Source organism: Oncorhynchus mykiss, chromosome 9, assembly GCF_057628025.1.
Source record: "Oncorhynchus mykiss isolate SJ-2025 chromosome 9, ASM5762802v1, whole genome shotgun sequence".
NCBI lineage: Eukaryota > Metazoa > Chordata > Actinopteri > Salmoniformes > Salmonidae > Oncorhynchus > Oncorhynchus mykiss.
In genome coordinates, this window is record NC_143030.1 from 42947399 (window position 1) to 42962976 (window position 15578).

A 15578-nucleotide genomic window follows, 5' to 3' on the forward strand; every position below is an offset into this window, starting at 1 on the left:
AGGAGAGAGACAGGGACAGAGAATGAGTCATGGAAAAGGAGAAGGAAAAGGAGAGAAAGAGAGACAGAGGCATGGAAATGACGGGAGCGTGTCAGCCCTAATGGGTTTGCTGTCTAATCCCACCCCGGCTAGCACATTTGGTTCCTTGGAGGTTCTGAGAACGAAGCCATAAGTTTTCTGACCGGAAGAGAAAATAATGGCTGTTTTTGGAATGTACATTTTTAGGGGACGTCCTGAGAACATTTTACTACGGTTCCCTGAAAGTTTTCCTGGGAAGTTTTATTAAAGTTCTGAGAACGGAAATTAAAGGTTATTTGAAGGTAATTAAATAATGTTCTGAGTACATGTTTCAATAAGATTTTTTAATAACACTGCTAGCTCAGTTTGAGTTAACTGTTTTGAACGACAAGCACAGATAGGACACATGGACATTAATCATGCAAACGCATGTCTTTTTTTTATAGTGTCATGGTGTCAGTGAGATTGCAACCTATGATCTTCTCTTCTCTATACACGGAACGAGTCCACTGTGCCACCAGGAAGGAGCTAGCATGACATGTTTTTTTTCACTCATACAAAGCTTTTCATTTTAGTCTATTCAAACAGACCCCATTTCAAACGAAACAAGCACTCATTAACCTTTCTGATCTCCCCATCCCGGATCCGGGTTCGTGAATACAGACTCAAGCTCATTACCATAACGCAACGTTAACTATTCATGAAAATCGCAAATGAAATGAAATAAATATGCTAGCTCTCAAGCTTAGCCTTTTGTTAACAACACTGTCATCTCAGATTTTCAAAATATGCTTCTCAACCATTGCAAAACAAGCATTTGTGTAACAGTATTGATGGCTAACGTAGCATTTAGCATTAGCATTCAGCTGGCAACATTTACACAAAAAAACAGAAAAGCATTCAAAAAAATCATTTACCTTTGAAGAACTTCAGATGTTTTCAATGAGGAGACTCTCAGATAGCAAATGTTCAGTTTTTCCTGAAAGATTATTTGTTTAGGACAAATCGCTCCGTTTTCTGCGTCACGTTTAGCTATGAAAAAACCCCTGTATCCAGGATTGTGTAAATCTATCAGCAAGCTCATTAGCATAACACAACGTTAACTATTTATGAAAATCGCAAATGAAATGAAATAAATATGCCATCTCTCAAGCTTAGCCTTTTGTAAACAACACTGTCATCTCAGATTTTCAAAATATGCTTCAACCATAGGAAAACAATAATTTGTGTAAAAGTAGCTAGCTAGAGTTAGCATTTCGCGTTAGCATTTAGCGTTAGCATTAGCGTTAGCATCCAGCACGCAACATTAACAAAAACATAAAAGCCTTCAAATAAAATAATTTACCTTTGAAGAACTTCTGATGTTTTCAATGAGGATACTCTCAGTTAGATAGCAGATGCTCAGTTTTTCCAAAAAGATTCCTTGTGTATTAGAAATAGCTCCGTTTTATACATCACATTTGGCTACCAAAAAAAATCCATAAATTCAGTCCTCAAAACGCAAACTTTTTTCCAAATTAACTCCATAATATCGACTGAAAACATGGCAAACGTTGTTTAGAATCAATCATCAAGGTGTTTTTCACATATCTCTTCATTGATACATCGTTCTTGGACACATGCTTTCTCCCCTGAATCAAATGGTAAAGTAGTAGCAGCTGGCAATTGCGCACCGAATTCGACGCAGGACACCAGGCGGACACTTGGAAAATGTAGTCTCTTATGGTCAATCTTCCAATGATATGCCTACAAATACGTCACAATGCTGCTAAGACCTTGGGCGAACGACAGAAAGTGTAGGCTCATTCTTTGCGCAATCACAGCCATATAAGGAGAGAATGGAAAACAGAGCTTCAGAAATTCTGCTAATTCCTGGGTGATGCATCATCTTGGTTTCGCCTGTAGAATGAGTTCTGGGGCACTTACAGACAAAATCTTTGCAGATTCTGAAACTTCAGAGTGTTTTCTTTCCAAAACTGTCAGAATATGCATAGTCGAGCATCTTTTCGTGACAAAATATCGCGCTTAAAACGGGAACGTTTTTTATCCAAAAATGAAATAGCGCCCCTAGAGCTCTAACAGGTTAAGATCAGGTGTGGCCAATTAGTTGCCGCGGCCAACACACCTGAACACACTTAACAAGATAGAGGAGAGAGAGAGTTTTGTTGATGTTGAGAAAGGAAAGTATATGTTACGAAATAATATTCTTAGATCGTTCTTTGAATGCTACTAATGTTTTCTTGTGCTTGTTATGGAAAGGTTTCTTAATGTTCAGAGAACATTATTTTAAATAGAACCATGAGGAAACCTGTAGAAAATGTTAAGCTGAAGTACTGAAATTCCCACAAAAGAACGTTGTTTCTTATCATTCTCTGAACTATCTGAGAACATGACTTTAAATAAAACCACAAGGAAACCTGTAGAAAACGTTATGCTGAAGTACTGAAATTCCCACAAAGGAACGTTGTTTCTTAACATTCTCTGAACTTTCTGAGAACATGACTTTAAATAGAACAACGAGGAAACCTGTAAGAAACGTTATGCTGAAGTACTGAAATTCCCACAAAGGAACGTTGTTTCTTAACATTCTCTGAACTTTCTGAGAACATGACTTTAAATAGAACAACGAGGAAACCTGTAAGAAACGTTATGCTGAAGTACTGAAATTCCCACAAAGGAACGTTGTTTCTTAACATTCTCTGAACTTTCTGAGAACATGACTTTAAATAGAACAACGAGGAAACCTGTAAGAAACGTTATGCTGAAGTACTGAAATTCCCACCTAAGAAACATATGCTTCTCACAATTCTATGTGCTAGCTGAGTGTCCTTCACTATTCCCAGAATGTTGTAGGAAGGTTGTATGCAAAAATAACCATAGGACAACCAAGCTCTCACCAAGTTCTAAGAAACATATGGTTCTCAGAACGTTATGTGCTAGCTGGGACACTTCCAACCCCGCTGTAGAAAACAACACAGGAAGTTACACATCACGGTCTCTTGACGTTGCCAATCACTGGGAACACGCTCACTCACACACGCACACACACACACACGCACAGGCAGTGTCAATCATTCTTCAAAGCCATCCCAACTTTAGGTAAACACACCAATGCACTGCACGTCACTGATAAGGCACTTTGGGAGGGGAAAAGCATTCTGTTTGCTTCCGCATGAGAAAAAAGGGAGAGTTTGTTTGTTTGCTGGGATTGAGTTTGTGCTCAGTTAAGCTCAATCTTGAACTGGGTGGCAGAGCAAACTAGATGTGCCACACTCACTGCAGTGGATGGGCAGAGGAGAAAGAAAGAGAGGCAGAGAGGCGAAGCGAGGGAAGAAAGGAGAACCGGTCGATACAGCATGACTAGCTCTCTGTTACCAGGAGTCTCAGCTCTAATTCAGCTTTAGGTTGGTCTCTGCTCAACCCCACTGGGCCCACCTCTGTCCTCTGCACCTCCTCTCTCCTTTCTCTCAGTCTCTCTTTTTCTGGCACGCACACACACACACACACACACACACACACACACACACACACACACACACACACACAAGCACAGACACTGGCTCTCACCATTGTCAACCGCGAGGAAGGTGGCTTCATAAATGTTGTTTTTGACGTAGATGGACTCTCTGTCCAGGGTTGCCGTGGTGATGATCTGACCGTTGGTGTTGTTGATGGACAGCCAGTCAGCTGGGTCGGCCAGTTTAGAATACCTGGACAGACAGGGGGAGGAGGAGAGAAGGAGGTTTAGACTAACAGGTTCAGAGAAATGATGTATACTCACTCTTCATCACTCACTCTATCCACATGGATGGAACAGTAGTGGAGAGGGTAGCAAGTAGCAAGTTTTAAGTTCCTCGGCATACACATCACAGACAAACTGAATTGGTCCACTCACACAGACAGCATCGTGAAGAAGGCGCAGCAGCGCCTCTTCAACCTCAGGAGGCTGAAGAAATTTGGCTTGTCACCAAAAGCACTCACAAACTTCTACAGATGCACAATCGAGAGCATCCTGGCGGGCTGTATCACCGCCTGGTACGGCAACTGCACCGCCCTCAACCGTAAGGCTCTCCAGAGGGTAGTGAGGTCCGCACAACGCATCACCGGGGGCAAACTACCTGCCCTCCAGGACACCTACACCACCCGATGTCACAGGAAGGCCATAAAGATCATCAAGGACATCAACCACCCGAGCCACTGCCTGTTCACCCCGCTATCATCCAGAAGGCGAGGTCAGTACAGGTGCATCAAAGCTGGGGCCGAGAGACTGAAAAACAGCTTCTATCTCAAGGCCATCAGACTGTTAAACAGCCACCACTAACACTGAGTGGCTGCTGCCAACACACTGACACTGACTCAACTCCAGCCACTTTAATAATGGGAATTGATGGGAAATGATGTAAATATATCACTAGCCACTTTAAACAATGCTACCTTATATAAATGTTACTTACCCTACATTATTCATCTCATATGCATACGTATATACTGTACTCTATATCATCGACGGTATCCTTATGTAATACATGTATCACTAGCCACTTTATACTATGCCACTTTGTTTACATACTCATCTCATTTGTACATACTGTACTCGATACCATCTACTGTATCTTGCCTATGCTGCTCTGTACCATCACTCATTCATATATCCTTATGTACATATTCTTTATCCCCTTACACTGTGTACAAGACAGTAGTTTTGGAATTGTTAGTTAGATTACTTGTTATTACTGCATTGTCGGAACTAGAAGCACAAGCATTTCGCTACACTCGCATTAACATCTGCTAACCATGTGTATGTGACAAATAAAATTTGATTTGATTTGATTTGATTTGAAGAGGAGGAAGGTAGCAGGTTAAGGCGGTGGTTAACATATGTCGACTAAATCAATGGAATGGACATCACTTTCAAAAGTGCTGTTCAGTTGTATGCCAGTTACCCAACACCCAGGTTAAAACTTTATCAATTTCTCATTCACAGCCTGTAGCTTACAGTCAATTTCACCTAATTTTCCACATCCCTGTACTTTAAACTGTAACTATGTAAATGTATATGAGAGTAAGGGGGGGGGGGGGGAGAGCAGGTGAAGGTATTATTCCAAGATAGGAGAGAGAAAAATAAGGGTATCATCTCCACGATTTACCCAGAAATCCCTGTGTGGACATCTGCCTGGGTTCTCCTCTCTCTTTCTCCTCTCTCCTCTACATCAGTGTTTCATATGCACTGACGTAGAGAACACATTCACACCTGCAAACAGGCCCGCATGCCTAATACCCATACCCTCAGGCTCTCTAACGATGTCTACCATGTTCCCATAGGCCTGCACTACGGTAAGTGGGCTGGAGAGAAGGTCTAAATGTAGGGATGGAGCGATGGAAAGAGAGAGGGATGGAGGGCGTAATCTCTCCCCTGTGGAGAAGATGTGGGGATTTTCCCAGCAGGCTAGTGGGCTGTATCCCAGGCTCTACGCGGCCTTGGGAATGGGATGAGAGGGATGACATTTCCACACTGCCGAGTGGTCAGCGCGGCGGGCAGCTACCCGCAGACTGGAACAGGCAGCCTGTGAAATAACTACTGGGGAGGGAGTGTGGCCTGCACAGAGGGGGGCAGGGATAAAAGACAGAGCGAGAGGAGAAAGACAGTAGCTAACTGTGTTCGGAAGCTGCTGAAGCTTACTGCCCATGGAATCTGATGTAAGATGTTTGGCTTTATAGAACAGTCTCTCTCTCTCGCTCTCTCTCTCCGATGCCAGTGCAACACGCAAAAACGGAAATGCAATAAAAGGAGCTGTGTTGCAAATGCAATTAGGCTGACACTTCTCGCTAAATTCCCCCGACGAGAATATATCAACCTTGTTTTGTGACACTCACCTGACGTGATTAAAGCTACCGTGTTTCTGTTGTTACCACCCGCAATGGGTTCCCTGGGGTAACGTAATCTCTTAAAACTTGTAGGCCTTTTGTTACAGTTACCACCCGCTATGGGTTTCATTAGGTAAGATGCTACATTCATGAACATGAAATAACCTTGTTACAGTCTGTGTATGCTTGTATCCATCAGTCTTGCTCTTTTTTATCTATGGTTTCTTCTCTCTCTAGGTCTCTGTCTATCTGTGGAGGCAGGTCCAGGTTGTACTCTAGGTCTCTGTCTGTCTGTGGAGGCAGGTCCAGGTTGTACTCTAGGTCTCTGTCTGTCTGTGGAGGCAGGTCCAGGTTGTACTCTAGGTCTGTCTGTGGAGGCAGGTCCAGGTTGTACTCTAGGTCTATGCCTGTCTGTGGAGTCAGGTCCAGGTTGTACTCTAGGTCTCTGTCTGTCTGTGGAGGCAGGTCCAGGTTGTACTCTAGGTCTGTCTGTGGAGGCAGGTCCAGGTTGTACTCTAGGTCCCCAGTGGAGAGCAGTCACACCTGAGAAGGAGAGGAAGAAGCTGAGGCTGGAGTTGGTGAGCAGGAAATTGAGAAATAAAGAGGTAGAGAGGGGGAAATGGACACACCCTTTCACCCCTCACCTCCATTATGGTCCTGTCCTCTCTCGTCCCTCTCTCTCCCTCCCTTATCTGGTAACATTAAAAGTTAGAGGTCTGTGATGATAAAAGACATTACACAAAAGGTCTGCTCCCCAGAGCCTGACGCTCCAACATTACTCATTAATTAAATCCCCCGAACAGTGTCTAACACAGTTAAAATAAAACTTAGATCAAGTTTATTAAGTGCATTATAGCACTCCAGCGCAAGCCAATTTCCCCCCCGCATTGAAGAGACGATCGGGTGTGTAATTAGACATTTTCTTTAAACAATCGGGCACAGTAAGGGCACCTCAGTGGGTCCTGAGTGCAGATCTCAATCTCGGCGGCTCGTGTTGAACATCACTTCCTCTTAATTAATTTCTAGTTTGAATGTCAGATTTTCAGCTGGGATTTCACGTGACTGTCAGCTCTAACGGAGGATGATGTGTCAGATCCAACGGAAAGCTGTGCTGGATTTTGCTTCGTCGTACCCATAGTGACCGCATTATAGTCATGCCACACTGTGAGCCAATCCCACAGCCTGGGTGATTGGCAGTCGCCATAGCAGTCAGCAAATGAAGTGTCACTTCCTGTTTCTGTTGGGATGCCTGGGCTGCCGCAGTGACAGATGTTGGATACGTTACAGAACTGGCGCCGAGCTAAATCTACCCCGACGAATCGGAGTCCCCCACCTCCAGCCTCCAGCGATCCCACGTGATTTGCCCACACACGAAACAAACATACACATTCTACAAGACCCGAACACAGCAGCTAGTCATTGTGTGAAAGAACCGTCACCAGCGTAACACAGACTACTGCTGCCTTCTCCAACTGACCTAACAGTACACGACTGGGAAAAGCACTTTTCAAGTAACAGCAATCTGGCTTGGCAGGCCAGAGTCAATTCTATGATTTCATTGCTGATATCAAAACCTGGGGTTGGTCGGCAGTTTTATCATTTCATTTCTTTGGTTCTTACTGCTTCTCTACTGTCTGGAACCGACAGCCATTGTTAGCTCTGGTGCTTTAAAAGACAACAAGCAAGTTATATTAAGTGTTAGTATCCAAGCTGCATAATTCCATCGTCTGCATACTACCTTGATCAGTCTCTCTATCCATATGACAGCTTTGTGGTACTGGCAAGTGGGTGTGAGGAGTGAATACGATCTAGTATGAAGTCTGTTGGTGTTAGCGATAGTAGTGGTAGGAGGAAGAAAATTTATTTTTTTCAAAGCCTGTCCTTGGTAATCAAAAATACATGTCCTCCTCACCTTCCTCCAGCCCATGCAGGGTGGTCTGGGTAATCATTTATGCGTGCATCTCCAATCCCACACCTCGCCTCGCTCGTCTGGCTCTGACAGGTAATGCCTGATTCCTCTCTCCAAGCCTCTTCCCCCCTCCCATTCCCCCATACCCTGGCCTCTGTCCCCCCTCAACCACCCCTAGAACTCACTGCCTGCCATTGGTCTGAAGAAAACCTGTCAAGTTCTGGTCCTGACCTCCCTCTTCCCTCTTTCAACTCTCCAAACCTCCCCGGCCCCTGCTTTTCCTCGTCTCACTCTCCATCTTGTTCATTGCCTTTTCTCTTTATTCAGCAGCACCCTTCCTCTTTCCTACACTCACATTACATCTGTCTGGTCTCCCTCAGGCACATAGAGAGATCTCTGACCCTTGAACCTGGCAGTAGTCACACATACAAAGGGAGTTGTGCCTCAAACCAGTTACCAAAAAAAAATGAGTCGTGACAAATTGCTAGCTAGTCAACACACACGAACTCTGCTCACTTGGCTACTAAGATGGGCTTCCGATCAAAAGTTTCAGCTGATAATAAAACAAAAAAAACACAGATAAAACCCCCATCCAAACTTTGCATGGTTTCTGTTCCCCCGTGTCTGATTGTGAGGACGGAGTGTAATGGCTGACTACAAACAAGATAATACATGGTTTGGTTGATTGGCGTGACTTAGCACACATTCATTATGTATGATTACATTTCCTTTGAGGAATAAGAATCCAAGTGATTAGTTTCCCTGCATGATCCAAGCCCGATGCCTTTTTACGCCTCTCACTCTATAGGACTGCAATACAGATTCTTGTCATTTAGCAGACGCTCTTATTCAGAGTGCATATATTTTCATACTGGTCCCCTGTGAATCAAACCCACAACCCTGGCATTGCAAGCACCATGCTCTACCAACTGAGCCACACGGGACCTCTCAGACGAAACCACATTGGAGGCTGATGTGGGCAAACTGTCCCACTAGTTTCTTAAGGTTTCAGGGCTGGGCTACGGTAAAACACTAGATGTGCAGGATAATTGATTGTGGTGGGGAGATTGTGTATCAGTGTGTGTTTGTGTGTGTGTGTGTGTGTGTGAGAGAGAGAAAGAGAGATGGAGAGAGAGAGAGAGAGGGGTGGAGAGAGGAAAAGAGGAAGAGAAAGAAAAAGGGAGAGAGTGTGAATGTGTGAGGCAGGCCATGACAGAACACAGTGTGCCTCAGCTACCCAAACTTATCTCCAAGATGTACTGCGGACTAAAACTGGTGTACGGAAAAGGATCGGGAAGAGAACGAGGGAAAGGGGGGAGGGGGAGAGAGAGAAAGCAAAGAGAGACAGAAGAGAAAGACAGAGAGCTGCAGCAAGACAGAGAGCCCAGCTGGTGACTTTGGCGTCTTCCAAAAATTATAATGATAATTTACATTAATTTGCAGTGCAATTAACTGGCAAATTTGTTTAGATCTTTGCCCCAGAGAGAGAGAGAGGAAAAGGGTACATGATGATGAATGTGGGGTTTGGGGGAGGTGATGGCCTGGCCCTCTCATAGACACAGCAATCCACTTAGTCACCAGACTGACCCAGCCAGGGAGAAAACATACAGACAAACACCATACATACACACTAGCAGTTGTGTAAAGTACTTCAGTAAAAATACTTTAAAGTACTGCTTAAGTCATTTTTGGGGGAACTTGTACTCTTACTTCACTACATATTATTTACTCCATCCATTTTCCCTGAAATGTCTGAGTTTTGGAGAGTGCCCCTGGCTATCCGTAAATGAAAAAAAAAAAACATTAAAAAAAATAGTGCCGTCTGGTTTCCTTAATTTAAGGAATTTAAAATGATTTACTTTTCATACTTAAAGGGGCAATCAGTAGTTGCTACATCCATTTTTGGACGTATAAATGAATGATATGCACATGTTGATTATTGAAGAATATAACTTTTAAATGCCTCATGAGCTTAGTTTTACTGTCGTACACCATCACATCCCCAAATATAAACTTGTTTTACTCCAACAAAGAAAATGTAAACAAACACTATACAGCCTCACAATATGGTTCAAACTATCATTTGATATCATGGATGATTAGTCCTTGCATCCATAGCTCTGTTTATGAATTTGAGAGCGGTTCAATTTCTCCAGCTCCAGCTTCTTACCGGAACAGGGGTAAGGGATGTCACTTTGTTCTTGTTTCTACTGCTGATTGCCACTTTAAATATATTTAAAACCAAACACTTTTACTGAATGTGTATTTTACTGGGTGACTTTCACTTTTAGTAATTTTCTATTAAGGTATCTTTACTTTTAATCAAGTATGGGTACTTTTTCCACCACTGCACACATGAGTGACTGTATGTGCGTGCTTGCAAGTATGTGTGAAAGAAAAATGTAGCCCCTCCCTCCTAGATCATAATCAACATAATCATGTCATAAATCAGCTGACATTGAGGAAGTGAAGACACTGCTGTGCTCCACAGACGGCTTTAAAAGGTTGGTTTAGATTCACAGCCAATAGTGTGAGAGCCCTGGGAACACTGCAGGTGTACAGACTGCTGTGTCAGGCCTTCGAGCAGGGGCCAGATGCTGTATGTGTGTGTGTGTGTCCTATCTATACCTTTAGAATACACATGGCTTCAGTTACCCATGGGGCAGTGCTCCCCATTAACCCTCGTGCCCTCCTAACGCAGTGCCCTGTGCTGGCGCCGAGCGAGCACTGGCAGACTGGACTGCTGAGAGATGGACACTGCCAAGAACCATGGTCCCCATTTCACTTTCATCCTCCCCCTCTCTCTCTGTCGCTCTCTCTTTTTGTATCCGTGCACGTATGGCCCTATTCTCACTACAAGAGATTGCCTACAGATTTAGAGAAAATACTGCAATGTAAACTTGCGAACTGGTCACATCTCAAACCACTACCGCCGGAGGTTGCAGAAGAGCCTTCCTCAAGAGTCACCGCCTCTCTGAGCCGTTGGGTGTAAACAGAATTGTATCATTGAGCCAAATGCTCCTACAGTAAAAATCATAATGGTTTTGAAAGAGATTAAATGTATAGGCATCCTTATATTGGAGACTTGTTTTATTGAGTTTTTACCTAAATTGTTGTAACAGCCGGTTATTCTGAAATTGAAGGGAATCTCGGACCACCAGAATTTATTTCAATGCAAAAGCAAGCAGAAAACGCAAGTAGAAAGTCAGTGAACTAACAACTTTGTCAGTCGCAATGTGTTTTTTCATGTACTGATTTGCATGATATTGATGAAATGAAGCATGGTTTGCTCTAAGGCAGGGATCATTGACTATATTCAGTTGCTGGCCGATTTTTTGTTGACAGGATGGTAGGGGTCCAGAACATAATTAGAAATCATTTTTAGACTGTAAATTGACCACAGGAAACTCAAACAGATATACATGGAACAATAATATAAACGCGATATGTGTGTTAGTCCTATGTTTCATGAGCTGAAATGTACCATACGCACAAAAAGCTTATTTCTCTCAAATGTTGTGCACAAATGTGTTTACATCCCTGTTAGTGAGCATTTCTCCTTTGCCAAGATAATCCATCCACCTGACAGGTGTGGCATATAAACAAACTGATTAAAGAGCATGATCAGTACACAGGTGCACCTTGTGCTGGGGACAATAAAAGGCCACTCTAAAAACGTTTTGAGGGAGCAGCAAATTGGCATGCATACTGCAGGAATGTCCACCAGAGCTGTTGCCAGATAATTGAATTTATCTCCCATAAGACGCCTCACAACCGCAGAGTTGTGGAGTTGTGTGGACGATTGGTTTGCTGATGTCAACGTTGTGAACAGAGTGTCCCAAGGTGGCGATGGGGTTATTGTATGCATAGGCATAAGCTATGGACAACAAACACAATTGCATTTTAAATGCACAGAAATACCGTGATTAGATCCTGAGGCCCATTGTCGTGGCGTTCATCCGCCGCCATCACCTCATACGCAATTCATGGACGCTGAACATTTCCCAGTTCTCCCATGGCCTGCATAAATTGAGCATGTTTGGGATGCTCTGGACCGACGTGTATGACAACGTGCTCCAGTTTCTGCCATATCCAGCAACTTCGCACAGCCATTGAAGAGGAGTGGGACAACATTTCAAAGCCCACATTCAACAGCCTGATCAACTCTATGCGGAGGAGATGTGTTGCGGTGCATGGATGGTGGTCACACCAGATACTGACTGGTTTTCTGATCCTTGCCTTTTTTTAAAAGTATCTGTGACCAACAGATCAATTTATTTCAATTGACTGATTTCCTTACATGAACTCAGTAAAATCCTTGAAATTGTTGCATGTTGCGTTTATATTTTGTTCAGCATAGTATTCGACTAAAACATAAGAATTTCTCAAACCTTGCTTACATTTGTATGTGATCACCCGTCTCTCTATTATGCGTGGTAGAACTTGGGAACAGATTTCCAAAATGCAAAAAAAAAATGTGTGGTGTTTTTAGTATTATGCCTCCCCCCCCAAAAAAATAATATTGCGGGGGACCAAATGAAACCAGCGCGTGCCGCCATTTGGGGAAACGTGTTCAAAGGTAACGTCAATACGGTAAGTAGGCCAAAAAGCAACCTAGCTACGGTTCAGCTAACGTTGGCTGACTTTAGCATTAGCTATTGGTAGTCTGTGAGGAGGATGCAGACATTTGGTTAGCTTGTTAGCTACCGAGCTCTGTGATGACTGACAATGTATGATGGCATTACTGTACTTTTATATTCGTCCGAGAGGGGTAAACGTTCATTCTTGCTATGATAATTTAGCTACTTGATGAAACAAATGTTGTTACTTGACGTTAGCTAGCTAGCTAGCGGTTGTGCCACTTTTGCCCGTGTAATGGTCTTGCAGCTAAATGAATGAGTGCGTGGACGAGAATGGAAACCTTTAAATATCTGCACAAGCTCGTGATTTGCTGCATTATTCAAGATTGTCATATGCTTTTATTGCATTAATCAAGAGTGTAATATGGTAGCTGAAAAGGTGCTTGCATAATGTTAGCTAGTTGAAGAGTTTGCATGCTTACTGGCTACTGTGATATGTACAGTACACTTGAGCTATTGAGGTAGAACATTCATGTCACGTCACATCGCCAAGCCCCCGAACTCTCTCTTGGCATGTGGCATACCGTTGCTAATGTAAATAGAAAAAAGCTTATGTACATACTATATAAAACATATATTTTTTTGCCTCACTATGCAACTACTTTTTGCGGCCTGTATAAGCCCTAAGATGGCACTTGGCCACTATGCCACTACTGATAGTTTATACAGGGGGAAGGGCAACTCTGTACTGAGTGAGTTTACATAGAAATCTTAAGAGAGAGAGAGAGAGAGGAGACCGTTTGTTTGCATAGTTCCCCACTGTACCTAATGCTCAGCTCAGGAAGCAGTCAGGGTTGGGAAAGAGTGTGAGCGTGTGCGTGCATGCGTGAATGTGTGTGTGTTTGTGTGTCTGTATAAGTGTGTGTGTGTGTGTGTAAATGTGTGTGTCCAGTACCTAATGCTCAGCTCAGGAAGCAGTCAGGGTTGGGAGAGAGTGTGAGCGTGTGCGTGAATGTGTGTGTGTTTGTGTGTCTGTATATGTGTGTGTGTGTGTGTGTGTGTGTGTGTGTAAATGTGTGTGTCCAGTACCTGATGCTCTGCTGCATGAAACGGTCAGGGTCGCTGGCTGAGAATGTGGTGAGAGAGGTGCCAGCGGGGACGCCCTCCTCAAAGCGGATGGACTTGGGGTTAGTAGGGAAGTAGGGCGGTTCGTTGATGTCTACCACAGAGATGGTGACCCCAGATGTGGACTGGAGGGACGACTGGATCCCACTGGCCAGCGGGGCCTGGTTGTTGACCACCACCGTCAGCATGAAGGCTCTGTTCTGCTCAAAGTCCACCGGCTGGAGAGGAGGAGAGGTGGAGATAATTAGGTTACAATCAGTCATCTCACAGTCCGTCAAACGGTAATAGCAATCAGAGAGAGAAAGAGGCAAAGCTGTAGTCAAAAAGGAAGGCAGATAAAAACAGAAGACAAATCAATGATGAGGTAGCGAGAGACGAGCGAGCGAGAGAGATGGATAATATGACAATACTAGGAAGGGTCGAATAAACCGGGAGAAAGAAAGCAGGAGAGAAATAAACCCTGCACTACGGTGAGAAGAAATATATACGGGAGAGAAATAACAAGAGAGGGATCAAACCCACGGTGCCATCTAACCCCCACCCATCCCCAGAACACTTAAACATTCTCCTCCAGTTCCTCAGTCCCTCTATCCTCCACCTACAGGTGTTGAACACGCACATAGAGAGAGAGAGAGAGAGCGAGAGAGCTGAGTCCTGGTGCTGAGCAGTGCTAGCTTCCGCGATGGCTGGGATGAATTTGAACAACGTTACCGTTAAACTTAGAGGGACCTCTATACCCCTACCTGTAGTTACCCTGCTAACACTGAGTGGGTTAGGCAGGCCTTAAACTATTCATGGACTGGCTGCTGTAGTGCTCCCTGTTCAGTTCACGCTGGGTAAACTCCTCACTGTGTGTGTGTCTGTGTGTGTGTGTGTGTGTGTGCGCGCGTCGGCTAGCTCCAGCCACCTACAAGGGCGATCTGCCCTGTGACCCTAAAACGGAGCGACAGCTCTGGGCTGGCTTAATGAAGACAACACAAACCCAGATTCAAATAACCAGAAACACACAAACAAATATGTTGGGTGTTGCGTGATGCTCGGTCTGATTACAGTTAGCTATCCGGTTGATGATTAGCGCCAAGGGGGCTGGTGTCTGCTGGGTTTGATTGTGACTGTAATGATTTGGAGCACATCTGTGTGTTGCATCGCCTCAGTGTTAGCAGCGAACGGACACGACGGGCAGAGATATAAAAAGCATTCATAATCAAGCAGCCAGGGTGATGAGGGGATTGGATCTGACAGATGCCACGGTGGGGTAGGTGTGTACGTGCACAAGTAATAAGAAGAGATGGCGGGTGTTGGCGTGCCCTGCCCTTCTGTCTCTGTGTACGTGCCCTGCCCTTTTGTGTGTGTCTGTGTGGGGTGAACCAGTGGTGTACTCGGAGCTCTTTGATCCATATCCAGTGGTGTTCAGTGCACAGGGAGGTCCGGCGTATCTGAAGGCTCACTAACACACACACATCCTAGGGGAGGAGAGCAGAACGAGGGGGTTAAAGGTCAATAACCTAGCCTCCACCTCCTTCCTGTGATCCATCACTCACTCCCCCTCCCCCTCCACCTTTTACTCCATCCCTCTCGTTCCTCTTCTCCTTCCCGAATCTGCTCTTCATCCCCTCCTCCTCCTAAGTGCTTCCATTCCCCTGCTCCCCGTTCTCCTCACTTCCCTCCCTCCCTCCCCCCTCCTAATATAATCTACCCTGCCTCCTCTCCTCATTGGCAACTCTCCCGTCTACTCCTCACTTCCTCCTTCCCACTCCTCTCCTTTCTTCTCTCTGGTGTGTAGTCACCCCTATCATTTCCTGTGTTCATCACAGGCTTCTTGAATTTACATATCCTAATGACTTATTAAAGGCAAAATAGTGTGTGTGTGTGTGCGCGTGTGTGCATACGGGCGCATGTGTGTGTATGTTTGTCTGTGTGTGATTCTGTGGTGCCTCTGTTTCAATCCAGGATTCCTTATTGGTGTTCTTCTCGGTTCCGCAGAGAGTTCTCTACACGTGTGACATGTGCAGGTTAAGACCTCAGTCCTTGTTTACAGAGCAGCGCTGGGTCCCAGGGGAGCTGTCTCAGTAAGCATGTGA

At 44.5% G+C, this 15578-nt stretch overlaps 1 protein-coding gene across 1 annotated transcript in view; it reads right to left on the minus strand.

Annotated features, from left to right (window-relative positions):
- LOC110532012 (cadherin-4) overlaps positions 1-15578 on the minus strand; it is a 375041-nt gene that overhangs the window by 16554 nt on the left and 342909 nt on the right. Inside the window, exons 11-12 of the mRNA XM_036987924.2 lie at positions 13462-13715; positions 3586-3728 (exon numbers count right to left, since the gene is read on the minus strand). Coding sequence (XP_036843819.1) covers positions 3586-3728; positions 13462-13715 — 397 coding nt within the window. The remainder of the gene's footprint in view (positions 1-3585; positions 3729-13461; positions 13716-15578) is intronic.